The 20000-nt window shown below is 42.0% G+C and overlaps 1 protein-coding gene across 4 annotated transcripts in view; it reads left to right on the top strand.

Annotated features, from left to right (window-relative positions):
- The window catches only part of glra1 (glycine receptor, alpha 1), a gene marked incomplete at both ends in the record, with an annotated part of 156060 nt that overhangs the window by 127379 nt on the left and 8681 nt on the right, over positions 1-20000 (top strand). For all 4 annotated transcript variants that reach the window (XM_083980419.1, XM_083980421.1, XM_083980420.1 and 1 more), the window contains 2 exons: positions 337-551; positions 7082-7228. In XM_083980419.1, coding sequence (XP_083836545.1) covers positions 337-551; positions 7082-7228 — 362 coding nt within the window. The remainder of the gene's footprint in view (positions 1-336; positions 552-7081; positions 7229-20000) is intronic.

Genomic DNA, 20000 nt, shown 5'->3' on the forward strand with positions numbered 1-20000 from the left:
TTAGCCACTCGCTAGAACCGGTGGCTAACGCTACCAGTTAGCCGCTAAAGCTAGAACTGGTGGCTAACGCTACCAGTTAGCCGCTCGCTAGAACCGGTGGCTAACGCTAGCCTACCAGTTAGCCGCTAACGCTACCAGTTAGCCGCTCGCTGGAATGCTACTAAAACCGACTCCGTTGTGGTGTGACGCAATGGATCATGGGAAAATAAAGTGGTGGATAAAGTATCAATATAATCTCTTTTGTCCACCAGGTTTCAGCTGTTTCTCTGTTTCCTTCACTTCCTCCTTCACTGATGATGATGATAATGATGCTAACACCTTCATCTCGTCCTGCAGGTAAATTCACGTGCATCGAGGCTCGTTTCCACCTGGAGCGTCAGATGGGCTACTACCTGATCCAGATGTACATCCCCTCTCTGCTCATCGTCATCCTGTCCTGGGTCTCCTTCTGGATCAACATGGACGCCGCTCCGGCCCGGGTCGGGCTGGGCATCACCACCGTGCTCACCATGACGACGCAGAGCTCCGGGTCCAGAGCCTCGCTGCCCAAGGTGAGAGAAACTAACGCTGAGAGAAGTGGTTAGTGGGGTTGTATGATCTACAAATATACACTGCAAAAAACTCAACATCTCACCAAGAATATTTGTCTTATTTCTAGTCAAAACTAATCTCATTCTACTCAAAATAAGACTCATCACATTTAAAAAGTAGCTTGTTTGCAATGTACCTTTTACCTTTATCGGACTAATGTACTTGTTTCCCTTTAAAAGCAATAAAAAAGTTGTTCACAAAAAAAAAGTAGCTTGTTTTTAGACACTTTTTTACTTATTTCAAGCAGATTTTCACTTGAAATAAGTAGAAAAATCTGACAGTGGAGCAAGTTTTTCTTTCTTATTACAAACACAAAAAACTTGCTTTCACTGGCAGATTTTTCTACTTATTTCAGGTGAAAATTAGTTTGAAACAAGTGAAAATGATCTAAAAACAAGTTAATTTTTAGGTGATGAGTCTTATTTTAAGTGGAAAGAGATTAGTTTTGACTAGAAATGAGACAAATATTCTTGGAAAGATTTTGAGTTTGCAAATAGCCCCTAAGTAGCCTACAGATGTTACTGGTTCAAATTTGCGGACTTCACGCGTGGTCCACGCGAGACGGCACAAGACTCATGCATTTTTTTTCTTTGGCGAGACAAGAGGTTTTAATGAAAAGCCTCAATGTGCCAAAACAACCGCCAGGTGGCATCTGTGAGAACGGAGGACGACAGGCGGATGACTCAGTGATCTGTGCAGTAATCCACAGCTTAAACTCTAGGCTATTAAACTAGAACTAACTACTGTATACACTGCCTAAATCACAGAAACTATTGTAATATGATAAAGCCTGTCTTGCTTTATGACTTGATGATTATGTATCACATATCGCCGCGATTAGGAGTGGCGCTGTTCATGATACAGAATACAAGAGGATGAAAGGAGAACTAGCTGCAGACAGTAAATAATATAGTAGCCTAGTTTTTCAATGACAAAATGTAACGACGGCAGCTACAGTAGACTATAGCCCACGTCTCACTCTCTTTTTTCGGTCATCTGTCTCGTCATCTCCAAAATGTGTTTTTAAAATGAGCCAACTACAGTACTGTGCAGTAGTGCCGCAGATTTCTCACTCCGCACCTTGTTTGAGAGTGCAGCTGGATGATTTCTTGTGAATGAACGGGTCTGTGTCACTTTGGGGCTGGGCGATAAAACATAGGATAAATAACTTTCCCTCGATAGAAGACGCGGCCGATACAAAGTGACACCGTCAGCCATGCAGCCGGCCTGGACTTTTTATTTTTAATTATGAAGGATCATCTGCGCAAGGCAAAGATGATAGCATCAACAAAACACGGCGTAACACACGCGGCTGTATGGGACAGGCTTTTATTTAATTCAGAACAAACCGCTTAGCAAAAATGGAAAATATAGTCTATAATAATTAATTGATCTGTTGTTTGGCCACTGTTTGAAAATAACCCGAATTATGAGCAAATAATCTGATCCAGAACAGCAGTCATAATCAGACTTCTTCTAAATAAACCTAAACATTAAATAACTGGGTCAGGTCGGACCATGGGGTTATTTTTTCTCTTCTTCTTCACAGGAGAGACTCTGCCCTTTATACATGTGCGTTCAGATTAACAATAAGACAAGCCATGGTTGAGTTTATTGAGTTTTAGCTGCTCAATCTCATTGTTTCAAAGAAAAGGGATTGATTTTTATAACGAAATGAAACGAAAACAATATTATATTGATACATTGTTGTAAAAAAAAATCCAAAAGAAACGAAAATGAACTAAAGAAAATAACTTTCACACACACACATTAAAACAGTGCGATTGGTTGAAAGCTGATAATTAGCCATGTGCTTATAAGCTGATTGGCCGAAACCAAGAACAAAGCCGCGTGAATGGCCAATCGCCATGTGTTAACATTTCCATATTCCGCACATTCTGTGACAAACTGTAAACTGTTTTCTTGTCTGTAACAACATCTATTGCACGTCTGTCCGTCCTGGGTGAGGGATCCCTCCTCTGTTGCTCACCCTGAGGTTTCTCCTGTTTTTCCCTGTTAAAAGGGTTTCCATGGAGTTTTTCCTCAGTCGATGTGAGGGTCTAAGGACAGAGGATGTTGCTATGATGCCATGTAAAGCCCTTTGAGACAAACTGTTTGTAAAAACGGGCTATACAAATAAAATTGCCTTGCCTTGCCTTGCCTTAACGGCCGACATGTAAATCAGCTGTTTCGATGGGCGTTATATGAATAGAGATGTTAATGTGGTACTTAGACCCTCACATCGACTGAGGAAAAACTCCATGGAAACCCTTTTAACAGGGAAAAACAGGAGAAACCTCAGGGTGAGCAACAGAGGAGGGATCCCTCACCCAGGACGGACAGACGTGCAATAGATGTTGTTACAGACAAGAAAACAGTTTACAGTTTGTCACAGAATGTGCGGAATATGGAAATGTTAACACATGGCGATTGGCCATTCACGCGGCTTTGTTCTTGGTTTCGGCCAATCAGCTTATAAGCACATGGCTAATTATCAGCTTTCAACCAATCGCACTGTTTTAATGTGTGTGTGTGAAAGTTATTTTCTTTAGTTCATTTTCGTTTCTTTTGGATTTTTTTTTACAACAATGTATCAATATAATATTGTTTTCGTTTCATTTCGTTATAAAAATCAATCCCTTTTCTTTGAAACAATGAGATTGAGCAGCTAAAACTCAATAAACTCAACCATGGCTTGTCTTATTGTTAATCTGAACGCACATGTATAAAGGGCAGAGTCTCTCCTGTGAAGAAGAAGAGAAAAAATAACCCCATGGTCCGACCTGACCCAGTTATTTAATGTTTAGGTTTATTTAGAAGAAGTCTGATTATGACTGCTGTTCTGGATCAGATTATTTGCTCATAATTCGGGTTATTTTCAAACAGTGGCCAAACAACAGATCAATTAATTATTATAGACTATATTTTCCATTTTTGCTAAGCGGTTTGTTCTGAATTAAATAAAAGCCTGTCCCATACAGCCGCGTGTGTTACGCCGTGTTTTGTTGATGCTATCATCTTTGCCTTGAGCAGATGATCCTTCATAATTAAAAATAAAAAGTCCAGGCCGGCTGCATGGCTGACGGTGTCACCACTCTCATTATCACTGGCTGTTTGTGTTGTCTGTCAAAAAATGGATGAATGAAACGACTTTGTATCGGCCGCGTCTTCTATCGAGGGAAAGTTATTTATCCTATGTTTTATCGCCCAGCCCCAAAGTGACACAGACCCGTTCATTCACAAGAAATCATCCAGCTGCACTCTCAAACAAGGTGCGGAGTGAGAAATCTGCGGCACTACTGCACAGTAGCCTACTGTAGTTGGCTCATTTTAAAAACACATTTTGGAGATGACGAGACAGATGACCGAAAAAAGAGAGTGAGACGTGGGCTATAGTCTACTGTAGCTGCCGTCGTTACATTTTGTCATTGAAAAACTAGGCTACTATATTATTTACTGTCTGCAGCTAGTTCTCCTTTCATCCTCTTGTATTCTGTATCATGAACAGCGCCACTCCTAATCGCGGCTATCAGGCTGTCAGCATTGTCCCCAAAACGTCTGAGCAGTATTTAGTACGGTGCTGCCACCTAGAGGAAAACAGTTGTGGTGAAAAGTCACGCGATCACGCGATCCTGCAGTGCAGGAAAAACCCCGCAATTTTGAACCAGTAACATCTGTACTTTAATTGCAGTAGAAGACTCTCTGCACTCCTCCCGTTAGCAACGCCAGCCCATAATAGCCCTGCCCAGAGATTTACAACATACAGTGTTGTGAATGGACCCAAAGAAACGGCCTATTTTCACGGCCTAAAATAGGTTTTACCTGAAAAAAAATACACAGTTCCATTGTTCACTATAATATAATTTTTTCCAGGAAAAACACAGTTTTTATTTGGACCTAACCAACTGCTGATCGGCGGGCGCTAACCCTGGGCGGAGGGATACGTGAGTTGGTTAGGTCCAAATAAAAACTGTGTTTTTCCTGCACTTTGAAGAGCTGGAAAAAAATATATTATAGTGAACAATGGAACTGTGTATTTTTTTCAGGTAAAACCTCTTTTAGGCCGTGAAAATAGGCCGTTTCTTTGGGTCTGTTCACAACACTGTAGCCTATGTTGTAAATCTCTGGGCAGGGCTATTATGGGCTGGCGTTGCTAACGGGAGGAGTGCAGAGAGTCTTCTACTGCAATTAAAGTACTTAGGGGCTATTTGTAGATCATACAACCCCACTTTAAAAAAAATTATACTATCCCTTTAAAGCTCCAGTCTGTAACTTATTTGTCTTTTTCTGATCAAAAATCAAACCTGTCTTTCATAAATCCGTATTTGACTGAAGGTGAATCACAGCTGCTACAAATGAAGCTTTCTGGTTCCTTAGAATGAGTTGTTACAAGTCGTTACAAATACATAAGTGGGCGACGCACCGAACCGAGGCGGCCATGTTGCATCGTGACCGTAGGTAACCACGGAAACCGAACCGAGGCGGCCATGTTGCATCGTGACCGTAGGTAACCACGGAAACGGCCTGTTAAAACTGTCACCACTGTGTAGTGTGAGGAAGGACGGAGGCACCGGTGTTGCATTCAGGTGCAGTCAGGCAGACGGCCGTCGGCAAACCAACCGGATGTCATTTTACTAAAACAACACCACATCACCATGACAACATGTTGTCAGACCACATCACCATGACAACATGTTGTCAGACCACTTGTTTATCCTGTTACATGCAGCGTCTGTTGTCTGTCTGACGTCTGCCCCATTTCACCTGAATGCAACATCAAGAATACGTTCAGATATGCAACCGCACCGCTAGATGGGGGGAATTATATTATACCGTTAAAGGGACATTGTGTAGGAATTACTCCCATCTATCTAGCGTTGTGGTTGTAGATCACAAGCAACTCAGTCGTATTTTTCATGCTGCATTCACCTGAAATTGGGCAGACGGCAGACGGACGACAGCCGCTGCAGGTAACGGCATAAACAAGCCTCTATGTAAACAAGTGGTCTGACAACATGTTGTCATGGCGATGTGGTATTGTTTTACCGTCTTTCTCTGGACTTCTGTGACTAAATAAAATGACATCTGGTTTGTTAGCGACGGCCGTCTGCCCGACTGCAGGTGAATGCAGCTAATTCAGAGCTGAAAGGAACACTTCAGTCTGTTGATGGGGGGATTTACTGCTTAATGAAAAACAGACTGAAGAACCAAATAATCGATTCTCATGAAGAGACAACAGGAGAAGTTACACAATGTCCCTTTAAAGGAACAAACCGCAGAATCTGCTTCCTGTCGGGGGATTTTCAGATTAAAAGGAGGAAACATTGTCTGTGTTTGCGTGAGCCGGTAGGATTGTATAATTATGTCCAGGGAAGCTGTAATCCCCAACACACACACACACACACTCTCTCACACACACACTCTCTCTCACACACACACACACACACATGTAGACACACACACACACTCACACACACACACACACACTCACACACGGTCTGTGTTTGTTGACATTAGGTGCTTCATGCGCTCTAAAAATTGAACAAGTGAACCGTGATTCCTCTGCAGTTCAGCTGTCACAGTGATGATCACACACACAGCTGAGCTACACACACACACACACACACACACACACACACACACACACACACACACACATGCTTCTGACAGAGAGAGTGTGTGTTTGAAAGGAGATTCATACACCTGAACACACAGCTCTTTACACATGTCACGGACAATGGAGAGAAAACGAGGGGAGAAAAGGAAGAGAAGAGAGGAGAAGCAAGCCGACATGTTTGTAAAACTAGATCTAATTCAAACCCAAGTTGACGCTCGGTCGGTGTGTTCAGGTGCAGTGGGAAGCTCCCGTTTGTGTCATAAACACAGGAATATCAACTCTGGACTTGCTTCAAGTAAATAAACTGCAAAAACTCAAAATCTTACCAAGAATATTTGTCTCATTTCTTGTCAAAATGTCTCATTTTTAGTCAAAACTAATCTCTTTCCACTTAAAAATAAGACTCATCGCCTAAAAATTTACTTGTTTTCAGATCATTTTCATTTGTTTCAAACTAATTTTCACTTGAAATAAGTAGAAAAATCTGATAGTGGAGCAAGTTTTTCTTTCTTATTACAAGCACAAAAAACTTACTTTCACTGGCAGATTTTTCTACTTATTTCAAGTGAAAATTAGTTTGAAACAAATGAAAATGATCTGAAAACAAGTTGATTTTTAGGTGATGAGTCTTATTTTAAGTGAAAAGAGATTAGTTTTGACTAGAAATGAGACAAATATTCTTGGAAAGACTTTGAGTTTTTGTAGTAGTAAGTTTTGAGGACGACATTGGCCATTTGAGTCCACATTTAAAGGAATAGTCTGAAATTTCTCTGAGGTAGCAGTGAATAAAACACAGGATATCTTTCTTATTCTTTCATTAGAAACATTTTATTTTAATTAAACTCAACCTTTAATCCCCCTCCCCACCACCAGGTGTCGTACGTGAAGGCCATCGACATCTGGATGGCCGTGTGTCTGCTCTTCGTCTTCTCCGCGCTGCTGGAATACGCCGCCGTCAACTTCATCGCCCGCCAGCACAAGGAGCTGCTGCGTTTCCGACGGCGACGACGACACATGAAGGTGAGTTGACGCATCGCTGCTCAACATCTCACCTCACCCTCACTATACATGCTGCATGGACATCCCATAATATCATAATGTCTCATCATAATGTCCACACGGCTGCACCTGGACAGACAGACAGACAGACAGGTGGTCGTCATGGAGCTTCTGCTGGTCGTCATGGAGCTTCTGGTGGTCGTCATGGAGCTTCTGGTGGTCGTCATGGAGCTTCTGCTGGTTGTGTTTACAGTAATGCTCTCTGGGTCTTTTATTTTGATAGGACAAAGAACTTCCAACACTGTATGTTGTAAATCTCTGGGCAGGGCTATTATGGGCTGGCGTTGCTAACGGGAGGAGTGCAGAGAGTCTTCTACTGCAATTAAAGTACTTAGGGGCTATTTGTAGATCATACAACCCCACTTTAAAAAAATGATACTATCCCTTTAACATGGGGCTCAATGGGAGAACTGGTCTCTTCTGCCCCCAGAGGCCGGATGGAGAACTGCAGCTTTATGAACAAGGAAGTGACTTCACTTGGAGAACTACAACTCCCCCCTTACCTCAGTCAGAGGGATCACAGGGAGGAGGAGGAGGAGGAGGAGGAGGAGGAGGAGGAGGAGGAGGAGGAGGAGGAGGAGAGGTGGGGGGGTGATGGAGGGGGGAGTGATGGGGGGTTATGATGGGGGGGTTTCTGTGATAAAATAAAAAAGTGTAAATCCTAAATCCGGTGTGTTAATCCTGAGCTGCAGCTGTGATGCAGGTGAAGAGGAGGAGGAGGAGGATTAGAGTCCTGCTGCCACTGCACTTCTCTCTCTCTCTCTCTCTCTCTCTGCTGCTGCTGCTGCTGCAGGGGGGGGGGGGGGGGGGTCGCCGGGGGCAACAGCACCGGGGGCTCAGACCTGACCCACATCTGGACCAACAACCTTTTACACAGTTTCTTTATTCAGCCAGTGGTGGACAGAGTACTGGACTTAACTACACTGTAAAAACTCTAATATCTTACCAAGAATATTTGTCTTATTTCTAGTCAAAACGAATCTCATTCTACTTAAAATAAGACTCATCACATAAAAAGCAGCTTGTTTTTAGACACTTTTTACTTCTTTCAAGCAGATTTTCACTTGAAATAAGTAGAAAAATCTGATAGTGGAGCAAGTTTTTCTTTCTTATTACAAACACAAAAAACTTTCTTTCACTGGCAGATTTTTCTACTTATTCCAAGTGAAATTAGTTTGAAACAAGTGAAAATGATCTAAAAACAAGTTCATTTGTAGGTGATGAGTCTTATTTTAAGTGGAAAGAGTTTAGTTTTGACTAGAAATGAGACAAATATTCTTGGAAAGATTTTGAGTTTTTGCAGTGTACATATCCAGAGGATTTGTACTTTACTTGAGTATTAGATTTCTTTGGTACTTATTACTCTACTTGAATACATTTCCAAGACAAATATTAGTACTTTTACTGGAGTTAATTAGTAGTACGGCTGAAAAGTACTGGTTACTTTCAGGTCTTTGTCTAAAATCCTATTGGACACAAGCTGTGTTTGTCAGAGAAGGAAACCCTAACCCCTAAAAGCAGCACATCAGTGCAGCTGCTTTCAAAGAGTTCATTCTCACTAACAAGAGTTAAAAGCTCCTTACATTCATTTACAAACTATTAGAGTCATTCATTGATGTGGAGAATAAGACATTTAGGGTGAATTCCAGTCCCCCCCCTTGGCCCTAGCCCTTCGTTTTGTGCGTTCACGTGAAGTGGTGTTGTCCTGGTTCTGGTTCAGACGAGGGTTAGGGGGAAGGGGTAGGGCTATCTCGCCCTCGAAACGGAGATTTTTCAGGGGCACACTACGGACCGAGGGCTATGGCAAGTTTCCCAGAATGCATCTCGCGGCAACCGGCAGCTGATTTATTTCTCACTGTAGCGCTGTTATTACGTCATTTTGTTAAGTTTTAATATGTTTTCATGTGAGAAAGTAGCTGTTTAGATCCCAATGTGCGGTCGGTTTATCCACATGAGGCTGTTTAGACGTTTGCTCCCATGTTTTTTGGGAGAAGTGAAGCTCCACGTTGGAGCAGATCAACGGCTCGTCACGGAGACACCACCCCGTCCAGAGAGCTGGTCAGCCGGCCAACCTCCGTCCTCATCCCAGGAGAAAACCATCGCTAATTAACTTACACACAGGTTTATAGAGGTTTACCGCCGTGTAGTTACATTCTTTTTAGGAGATAAATGCTGGTCTCATTGATGAAATTTGAATTAAAAGTGAAGCTTCATGTGTTTTGGACACAGAAGCAGCACTGCCTCGGGGATCTGTAGCCTACATACAGAAATCACCACATTTACATCAATAAATAAATGTTTTACAATGAACCGATCAGTCTTCATTAAATTTTATTTTATTTTATGAAGTTAACGTGGTTCTGAATAGAGGATTTGTGGCAAAAGCTCGTCACGTCTGCTTATGTGAAAGCCAGCAGAGACGACTGATGACGTATGTGATTGTTGAAGTGGTGTCCCAATTCGTAGGGGTTGACTTTCAACCCTACTCCTTGTAGCTCCGTTTCAAGGGCAAGGGTTAAGGGCTAGGGGTAGGGCTAGGGGTAGGGGTAGGGGTAGGGCTAGGGCTAGGGATGAAAAATAGAATTGGAATTGGGCCTTACTCTTACTCTTACTTTTACTTAAAGTACCTTTAAAAGCAAGTACTTTTTTACTCTTACTGCAGTAACATGTCGACTGAGCTACTTTTACTTGTAACGGAGTACATGTTGACCAGTAGTATTTACTGGGGTAGAGTACTCTGTTGTACATCTCTGTTGTATTCTGGTGGTGTGTGTGTGAGACGAGTTGAGCTCAGGACGTCGTTACGCAACTTAGCTGCTGTTAATGAAGGAGTCGCTCTGTGTGTGTGTGTGTGTGTGTGTGTGTGTGTGTGTGTGTGTGTGTGTGTGTGTGTGTGTGTGTGTGTGTGTGTGTGTGTGTGTGTGTGTGTGTGCGTGTGTGTGTGTGTGTGTGTAGAAGTGGTGTCACACACTCGGTCTCCTTACGTAACCTGATCAGTGTGTATCTCACCTCTTCACCGTGTGGACTCTTTATTATTCTTCACACTCAGTTATTTATTCATCTGGGAGTTTTTATGTGTTTGTGTGTGTGTGTGTGTGTGTGTGTGTGTGTGTGTGTGTGTGTGTGTGTGTGTGTGTGTGTGTGTGTTGCTGTGTGTTGTTGTGTGTTGGTGTGTGTGACACGGAGCCGACGGATGTGAAAACACACTTAACCAGTTAGTTCTGCCTGTTCACACCGAGCAGGAAACATCAACACGCAGCCATGAAAGATTAATAGAAACAGGAGAAAAATAGGAGGAAGAGGAGGAGGAGGAGGAGGAGGAGGAAGAGGAAGAGGAGGAGGAGGAGGAGGAAGAGGAGGAGAAGGAGGAGGAGGAAGAGGAGGAGTCCTGATGATCACAGAATCCACCACTTTCCAGAGAACGACGCTGGGTGTCGCCATGACACTCCATTCATTACATTTTAGATTATCGTTAGCTGGGCTAACCGTTAGCTGTTAGCTGTTAGCCGTTAGCAGTGTCTTAAATAACTCAATAAACGCTCCATGAAAAACATATTTTCTCCAGCAGATATCCTAGTTCCAACATGACTGAGCTAACTGGAGTAGTTTCATGTCGTGTCCCACAACGGGAGGGTTTTAACAGCTGACGTCCTGCTGTTAGCTTAGCTACTGCTGTTAGCTGTCAGCGGCAGCAAAGCTAACGGCTACGATAACCATGACTAGTTGCAGAGGCGTGCACACAGAAATAGTAATGTTTGTTCAGTAATTCGTTTTATAGACTTAAAGCAGATATCAGCTTCACGGCCGTTTCGGCTAATGCTGCGTTCAAGGCAGGCTTTTGAAACCGTAAGTTACAGCTTCAAGTCACAACTACGACTTGGTAGCGTTCCAGGTAACCCGTAGCTCGTGTTTTTACCATCCTGTTGTCTGTGAAAGTTCCCTATAACGGCCACTCGTAACTTCCGACCCGTGAACTCGTACCAGATCGAACTGGTATGACTTCACAGGAAGGAAAAACACAAAGTACGAGTTTCTTTGAACGCACCATGAGTTAGCAGCCCCCGCCCTTGTCAGGCATCAATTGACCTATGGCTAAGCCACGCCCCCAAACGCGATGAGCCAATCACAGTGTGCATAGCTAGCCCATACACTCGGACATTCTCTGCTTCCACGTCCATTGAAATGCATTGCAGTTAGTCAGTTTTCATTCGTTTTTATATGTTTTTTCTTGACAGTTTAAGTTTAAAATGGTCAAACGGTGTTCATGGGGCACATGCAACTCTGACACTAGGTATCCCGAGAGGCTGGCCGACTGGGTGGATTTTTTTTAACCCTTTCCCAAGCCACATCTCAACCAAGAGAAGTGTCTGCTCTGGATAAAGTTATGCAGTAGACCACAACACCAACTAAACCTGGATAAACTTAACAAGGATGTCTACATCTGTTCTAAGTTAAGTCAACAACGTATTTGAGGCAACATATTGTGAGAGATGTTTGGATTTTAGCCAGCATCACAACTAAGCATAAAGCCCGCTAGCTTAATGCTAACGTATAATGCAAAACTCCATAGACAGGCTAACAGAAGTTAGCCCGTCGCTATCGGCGTTTCGCGGCAAACGGCAACCATAGCAGTAAGTTAAGTTACGTTTTGGTGACTTCGAGATGATATTTAATCTTTCTGTCTCCAAAAACCATCAATTGCCTCCTGTGAAATGTCTCCTACTGTGACAGTTTCCATAGCGCCTGTCACTGAATGTTGACTGTTTGTCCGAGTGAGTGGAGGGGGCGGGGCTTAGCCAGAGGTCAATTGGTCCTCGTGCTACGTCACCACATTCACGCGCATCCCTTGGCTGCACACACAGCCCTTCATGCCGTTCTCTCTCCTCATTGGATAACACTTGTATCCCACAAGGAAAATTTTCTCCTCGGGTTACAGCAGAGCAGAGTGACGGAGAGACTCGTGTTTAGGCTGAAATACTTCATGTAAGTGATTGCTGACGGAAAATAGGACTATTTAGGACTTATATTAACAAAAACATTCCACTGATATCTGCTTTAACAAACATCAGATTAATCAGGGCGGTTTTAGCAGCCCGGAGCCCCCACATTTGGTACCTACACCGGTGGCTAACGCTACCAGTTAGCCGCTAACGCTACCAGTTAGCCGCTCGCCAGAACTGGTGGCTAACGCTACCAGTTAGCCGCTCGCTAGAACTGGTGGCTAACGCTACCAGTTAGCCGCTCGCTAGAACCGGTGGCTAACGCTACCAGTTAGCCGCTCGCTAGAACCGGTGGCTAACGCTACCAGTTAGCCGCTCGCTAGAACCGGTGGCTAACGCTACCAGTTAGCCGCTCGCTAGAACCGGTGGCTAACGCTACCAGTTAGCTGCTTGCTAGAACGCTACTACGGGGTGAAACGGAAGTTGAAAACCGACTTCTGTTGTGGTGTGACGCAATGGATCATGGGAAAATAAAGTGGTGGATAAAAAGTATAAAAAAATAAAAGACATAAAAGCAACAGCGAATCAGAGCCAGGTTGAAGGAGAGTGAAGTGTAGTTCAGGGACCGTAGGACAGACGAGCGCTGAGGAAACTGAACTCTCTCTCTCAGATATTTGCATTTGAAACAGAGTTTTTTTTTCTTTTTGCCGAGAGGCGGCAAGATGTGATTCTCTCTATCTCTCCTTCTCTCTCTCTGTTTAATTCAGCTCCTCCATCACGAGGAGATAAAAAAAAAAAAAAACTGCAGAATAAAATTCATTATTAAAAAGTATGAGTTTCCTCCATTGAGAGGTTCAGAGTTAATCCTGAGACTGCTCTGCTGTGAAATGAAGCTGGGGGGAGGGGAGAGGAGGAAGAGGAGGAGAGAGGAGGAGGAGGAGGAGGAGGAGTCACGTGTTCTTAATGAACGTCTCTGTCCAGTGGCTCTAATGTGAATCTAATGTGATCTACTGTCGTCCACTGAGAGGACGATCAGTCAGAGGAGGAGGAGGAGGAGAGAAGGAGAAGGGGAAGAGGAGAGAAGGAGAAAAGGAAGGGAGGAGGAGAGAAGGAGGAGAGAAAGAGAAGGGGAATAGGAGAGAAGGAGAAAAGGAAGGGAGGAGGAGAGAAGGAGAAGGGGAATAGGAGAGAAGGAGAAAAGGAAGGGAGGAGGAGAGAAGGAGGAGAAGTCATTCCCCCGGGATGACGACGGAGGTTGGCCGGCCGAGCAGCTCTGCAGACCGGCTGCTGTCTCAAACTTCTAAACAGCCGTCGTTTGGATCAACTGGCCGTATATTTGGGATCTAAACAGTTACTTTCTCACATGAAAACATATTAAAACTTAATAAAGTTACATAATAACAGCGCTAGAGCGGGAAATAAAACAGCGTTTCACCTGTTTTACAGCTACTGCTACCGGTTGCTGTGAAATGCATTCTGGGAAACATGTATACTGTTACTGTGGTCCTAACTTCTTCACGCGGAGCTCTGCCCTGTTTGAAAGGAGCAGGAAGCCCGTATGCAGAAAGACGTCACTTCAGAGATGTAGAATGTGTTAAAGAAGAGAAACACCTATTACAGGACCAATGACTTGTATCACCAGAACAGAACAGACACATCCTGTGATTTCCTGCCTCCCTCCATATTTAAAGGAGGGGGACAATGCAATGACAGTGCAGCTATCAAGATGCGTCTGACACCTTGGCCTCAAAAAAAGCACAAAAACAAACAAACAGGGAAACCCCCTTATTTATTCTGTCTTGTTCTCTTTAATTGAAATAACAGGCCTTAAATTAATTTGCCTGGGGGCGACTTTTATTCGTAGACCAGAGCGGCTTTTTTATGCAAATGAGAATGACTGATGCATCCTGGGTAATTTAGGGGCAGCGCCCGGCATTTTTAAATTGCACTCAGTGGCTTTTTGTGTTTTGATGGAGCGTAGACTAACTAACAGTCAATTTGAATGTTTTATTTTGTGTTTCTTTTGTAGCACTATGTCTCATAATTATTTTGACACCCTCTTTGAAACCCACCGTTCACGCTATCTTGAAAAACTACAATGAATGAATGTAGCGGTATGCTCCTTTAGCCTCCCACAATGATCAATGACTCCACACAGTGGCCAGAAATGTCTGACCCAGACATCTACACGTATCTGGTGGAATCACCGGGAGGTTTTGGCTCAGTGTTGTCTGTAAATAGCCTGTTAATAGACAACTTTTTGTTAGTTCGTTTGTCAAGTCAGTTAGGCTGAACTTTTCAATGCTGCCCCTAAATTACCCAGGATAGATCAGTCATTCTCAGATGCCGCTCTGGTCTGTGGTAAAAATTTAAAAAAAAGCTAGTTGTTTCCTATACAAGTGCACTATGTTAAATGTTTCCTGTGTTGAAAATTGACAATAGATATTACATTGTATTTAATTGACATAGAGGTACTAGGCCATAAGACACCATTTGGACTTTATAAGGTTCAGACCGTTCACTTGGATGAAAGTTTAGTAACTGGACCTCAATGGATTTTAATTGAATACCCCTGAGATAGAGGGAGAGAAGGAGAGAAGGAGAGAGAGAGCTGTTCTCTCTGAGCAGCAGAGGGACAGCGCCTCCTGCTGGAGGACACACACTGAGACAGACTGCTGCATCACATCCAGACAACAGGGATCAACAGGATATAATGAGAGTTTAACATGACTTTAGTCAAATATGTGTGTGTGTGGTCCAGTCCTCCTCCTCTCCTCCTCCTCCTGTTCTTCTCCTCCTCTCCTCCTCCTCCACTGCAACAAACAGTTTTTATGTTGTTTTCTACAAAGACTCCGTCCACTGTCAGAGCAGAGAGACGATCACAGAGACAGAAGGGCTGAAGCAGAGGGGGCGGGGCCTGTTGGTTGTAGGGGGCGTGGCCTATATGTTAGGGGCGGAGTCAGATCTTCAGGCTCCTCCCCCCCTCTCTCTTTCCTGCAGCTGGATCTGTCAATTTCAATAAGCTTTATTGGCATGACTGTGATCTACAATATTGCCAAAGCATTGGGGCAGCGATACAAATACAACAACAAATACATAGATGGTTAATTAATTAGTAATAATATAGAATAAATAAGTTAAAAAATAAAAAAAATTAAATTAAAAAACAAGTATATATATATATATATATATATATATATATATATATATATATATATATATATATATATATATATATATATGGTGCATGTGTGTGTGTACAGAGGTAATCAAACAATTAGTATAGTATCGCTATATCTGTCTTTGTCTCCTTGTAACAACTGTAGGGAAAGAGATGGACATTTAGAGAACAAGGCTGATGAACACACACACACACACACACACACACAGACACACACACAGAGACACACACACACACACACACACACACACACACACACACACACACTCTGGTCCTGCTGTGTAACAACAGCCTCCTATTAGAGCGAACTCTGTCTCTGATTGATCGGCTCTAATCAGCTCGTTAGTGGTGATTAGAGCAGGTTTTAGTGTGTGTGTGTGTGTGTGTGTGTGTGTGTGTGTGTGTGTGTGTGTGTGTGTGTGTGTGTGTGTGTGTGTGTGTGTGTGTGTGTGTGTGTGTGTGTGTGTGTGTGTGTGGGCTCTAAACGCTGTGATCTCTGCGCTGTGAGAACAGAGGAAGATAAGAGCAGAGAGCGAGGGATTAGGAGCAGCGAGCAGCGATCTCCCAGAAGGCTTAGCTCTTAGCTCGTAGCTCTTAGCTCCTCCTCCTCACTGACTGACTGACAGCTGATTCTCTGCTGCTGCTGCTGCTCTTCCTCAATCTCATTCTACTTCTTCTTCTTCTTCTTCTAATAAGACTCATCACATAAAAAGCAGCTTGTTTTTAGACACTTTTTACTTCTTTCAAGCAGATTTTCACTTGAAATAAGTAGAAAAATCTGCTGTCTAATGAATGGACTAATGATAACACAAAAGCTAAATGGTTTAAGATAGAAAAAGAACTAGCGCCACTTTCAATAAAGACTCTACCCTTCATAGAAAAGAAAGACGCCATAAAATTGAAAGGACAAAACAAATGGACGGACAATACTTTGTACAACTGTAAACAGGTTTGTAAAAGATATAAAATAGATAATGACTTATTATACCTCAGAGAGATGGCATGGGACCCCCAGTTTAGACCAAATAAAATGGACAGTGTGCTAAAGGTTTGGGCATCAAAAGGATTGCAAATATATTCACAATTACTAGTCAATAAGGACATTGATTCATTTGAGACTATATCAAATAAGTTTGACCTATCTCAGTCAAATTATAAATATTTGCAACTTAGAAATTATATTACCACTTTTCAGAAAGGACAGGGTCACCACGAACAACACCAATTAATAACTTTTATGACAAAAAATTATAATTTAGATATCAAGAATATGCTCTCAAAAATATATAAAATACTAGGAGACAGTGAAGAAACACAAGAATCAATTAGGACAAAGTGGAATCAAGAGCTCAGTGTACAAATAGAAGACGATGATTGGAAAAATGCTTATAGCACAATACACAAAACAACAAGTTCTGGATATTGGAGGGAATTCTCATGGAAGGTAAACACACGTTCTTTCATTACTCCAAAAATACAGTCTAAATTCACAACATCCATTACTTCGGACTGTTGGCGAAATTGTGGGGAGCACCATGCGAACCACTCACACATTTTCTATTTTTGTCCATCACTAAAACCTTTTTGGAAAAAAATTACAGAATCTTTTTTTTCAATTTTCCAATTAAAAAAAACATTGGAACCGAAATGCATTGTTTTAGGAATAACACCAGCTGAACTTACAAAAGAAAAAGACAAATATTTATACAGAATACTCAGAATAGCAGCTTTGAAGCAAATAACAAGAAATTGGCAAAAATCTATCTCGCCTTCTTTTAATAACTGGAAATTAACTGTAAACAATATTCTGGAAATGTAAAAAATTACATATAGAGTCAGAAATCAAGAACCAGAATGTCTGAAGAGATGGAATAAGTGGTTTGATTATATAAATAAATAAATAAACGGATGTTTTCAGCCCTGAAGAAATGTTTATTAGATCTCTGAAGAGAACAAATTTGTGTATGTATATATTGTATTTTTGTTTCTATTTTATGCCCCCTTTTTTTTTTTTTTTCTCCAACTGTCTTTGTCCCACCCCCCCCCCCCCCTTATTATTAATATTCCCCTTAATAATATTATTATTAGTATCTTATTTTTATTTTTTTTTTCTTATTTTACTTTTTATTTTATTTTATTTTTATCCATTTATTTTTCATTTTTCCTTTGATGTTTTTCACAAAAAAAAATGTCATAAATGTTGCAGGAACGTGCCAGTGACTGATAAGATATGTGCTGGAATATGAACTTGAATTCTGCAATAAAGTATTAAAAAAAAAGAAATAAGTAGAAAAATCTGATAGTGGAGCAAGTTTTTCTTTCTTATTACAAACACAAAAACTTGCTTTCACTGGCAGATTTTTCTACTTATTTCAAGTGAAAATTAGTTTGAAACAAGTGAAAATGATCTAAAAACAAGTTAATTTTTAGGTGATGAGTCTTATTTTAAGTGGAAAGAGTTTAGTTTTGACTAGAAATGAGACATTTTGACAAGAAATAAGACAGATATTCTTGTAAAGATGTAGAGTTTTTACAGTGAGGTGGAGGCGACAGCAGCAGCAGCAGCGGCAGCGGTGGTTCTAATGCTAATCTGCAGCTCCGTGACCTTTGACCTCGTAACGCCGTTATAAACCAGCGGATTATCAGAAACATGAGTTCTCCTCAGGCTCAGAGGGGTTTCTCTACAGGAATAAAAACTAAAAACCATCGGCCTCTCGGACTCGAAGTCGCGTGTGAAAGTGAAACACGGAGTCAGAGCTGATTAAAGACTCAACGGACTCAAAGAAGAAGTTTTACTCAGAGAAACTTCATATTTTAGGAGCGTGAGCAGAACGTTTAGCGCTGGAAATCAACTCACTGAGCAGATCTCCATTACTTCCTTTTCATTCCTCACATACGATTGATTGATTGATTGATTGATTGATTGATTGATTGATTGATTGATTGATTGATTGATTGATTGATTGATTGATTGAAAGCTTTATTGAACAACATTAGACAAGTGTTCAAAAGTATTAAAAACACAATAAAGCCCTTGTAAAGGTTTGTTTCCATTGTGGTCCTATTCGCCGTTCTAAAAACAGCTTGCACCGACAATTAAAGGTAACGAACCTGCTGCTATGACTATAGGGATTATAATGGCAATGGGCCAATTTGACAAAATGTTGAACTATCCCTTTAAATTGGAACAGTACATTAACTGTACTGTAACTACATTAATGAACACTGTTGTGTAAATATTATGGGATTGTAGCCAAGTGGCTCATCTCCATCCCCGGTCCCATTGGCAGGTTGATGTTAGACATACAAACAATGAAGATAAAAGCACAAGAGGCAGCAGGACGAGGACAATAGAACAATGCATCATGAACATATATATATATATATATATGTGACATGAACAACATACGTATATTAATTGGCCCAAAAAGTATTAAGGCGACCAAGAGATTACAGAACAGTTATAAAGTGCTACAGTGCTAATTAAAGTGCTGTTTGCTAAAGTGACGAGTGCAAGATGAAATCTCTTCTGATTGCACGATGCCCCAATGAAGTGCAGGATCGACTTAAACTGCACGATATCGCCCATGGCAACACTTTGGCACATGCAGATGTGTGTCTGATATTGCACTAAATTTGTGCACATAGCCTACAGTAAATGTGTTATGTATACGCACTATTGTATGGAATTGAGATACATAAGATTTTAACCACCAGTGGGCCGATTTTGATGGATTTCATCTGGTCACTTCCGGTTTAGACGGCCATTTTGAATTTTGAAAATGTCAGAAATGGATTCAGCATCATCAATAACCCCTAAAACCACTCCAATATCGCCCAGATCAGCCAAGTCAATTTTGTTGAAATATTGCCCATATAGGCAATTATGCTAATTTATGCTAATTATGTCAGTTATGCTAATTGTCCAATATATATAAGTTAGCATCCGGCAGTTTCTGAATACTGGGGACCCATACTATATATTTCTAACATAAAACTTTGGGGTACTCAACATTTCCGGGTTCACAATGGGGCCCTATGGGCTGGCAAGTAGACTACTCCTTCCCTCATCCCTTCATCCCTTCATCCTTCTCTCTCTCTCTCTCTGCTAATGGAGCAATTTACTAATTACACCTGAAGGTAACGAACGCCTGAAGCTGCAGTTTGTTCCTTTTTTTACCCTGAGCTGTGTCTTACAGGCTTACAGGTCTGCTGCTCCTCCCCCCTCCTCTTCCTCCTCCCTCCTCCTCTTCATCACTCCTCCTCCTCCTTTGTCCTCCTCCTCATTGCGCCTCCTCCTCACGTCTCTCCTCCTCCACATTAATCACATGGCAGAGAGAATAAAGCCGAGCATCTGTAATAGTTTAGCAGCAGCAGCGTCACTGAAGGACAGGCAGAGGTCGGCTAGCATCGCGGCTAATGCACCGTGTGTGTGTGTGTGTGTGTGTGTGTGTGTGTGTGTGTGTGTGTGTGTGTGGTGTGTGTGTGTGTGTGTGTGTGTGTGTAGGTGTGTGTGTAGGTGTGTGTGTGTGTTAACAGTAATAAATGGGTTGGTGTGGCCACAAGGACAGAACGGGGACATGTGGCGCTAAAAATGGATCGCTACCTGGTG

The sequence above is a fragment of the Trachurus trachurus genome (genome assembly GCF_905171665.1).
Source record: "Trachurus trachurus genome assembly, chromosome: 10".
Taxonomy (NCBI): domain Eukaryota; kingdom Metazoa; phylum Chordata; class Actinopteri; order Carangiformes; family Carangidae; genus Trachurus; species Trachurus trachurus.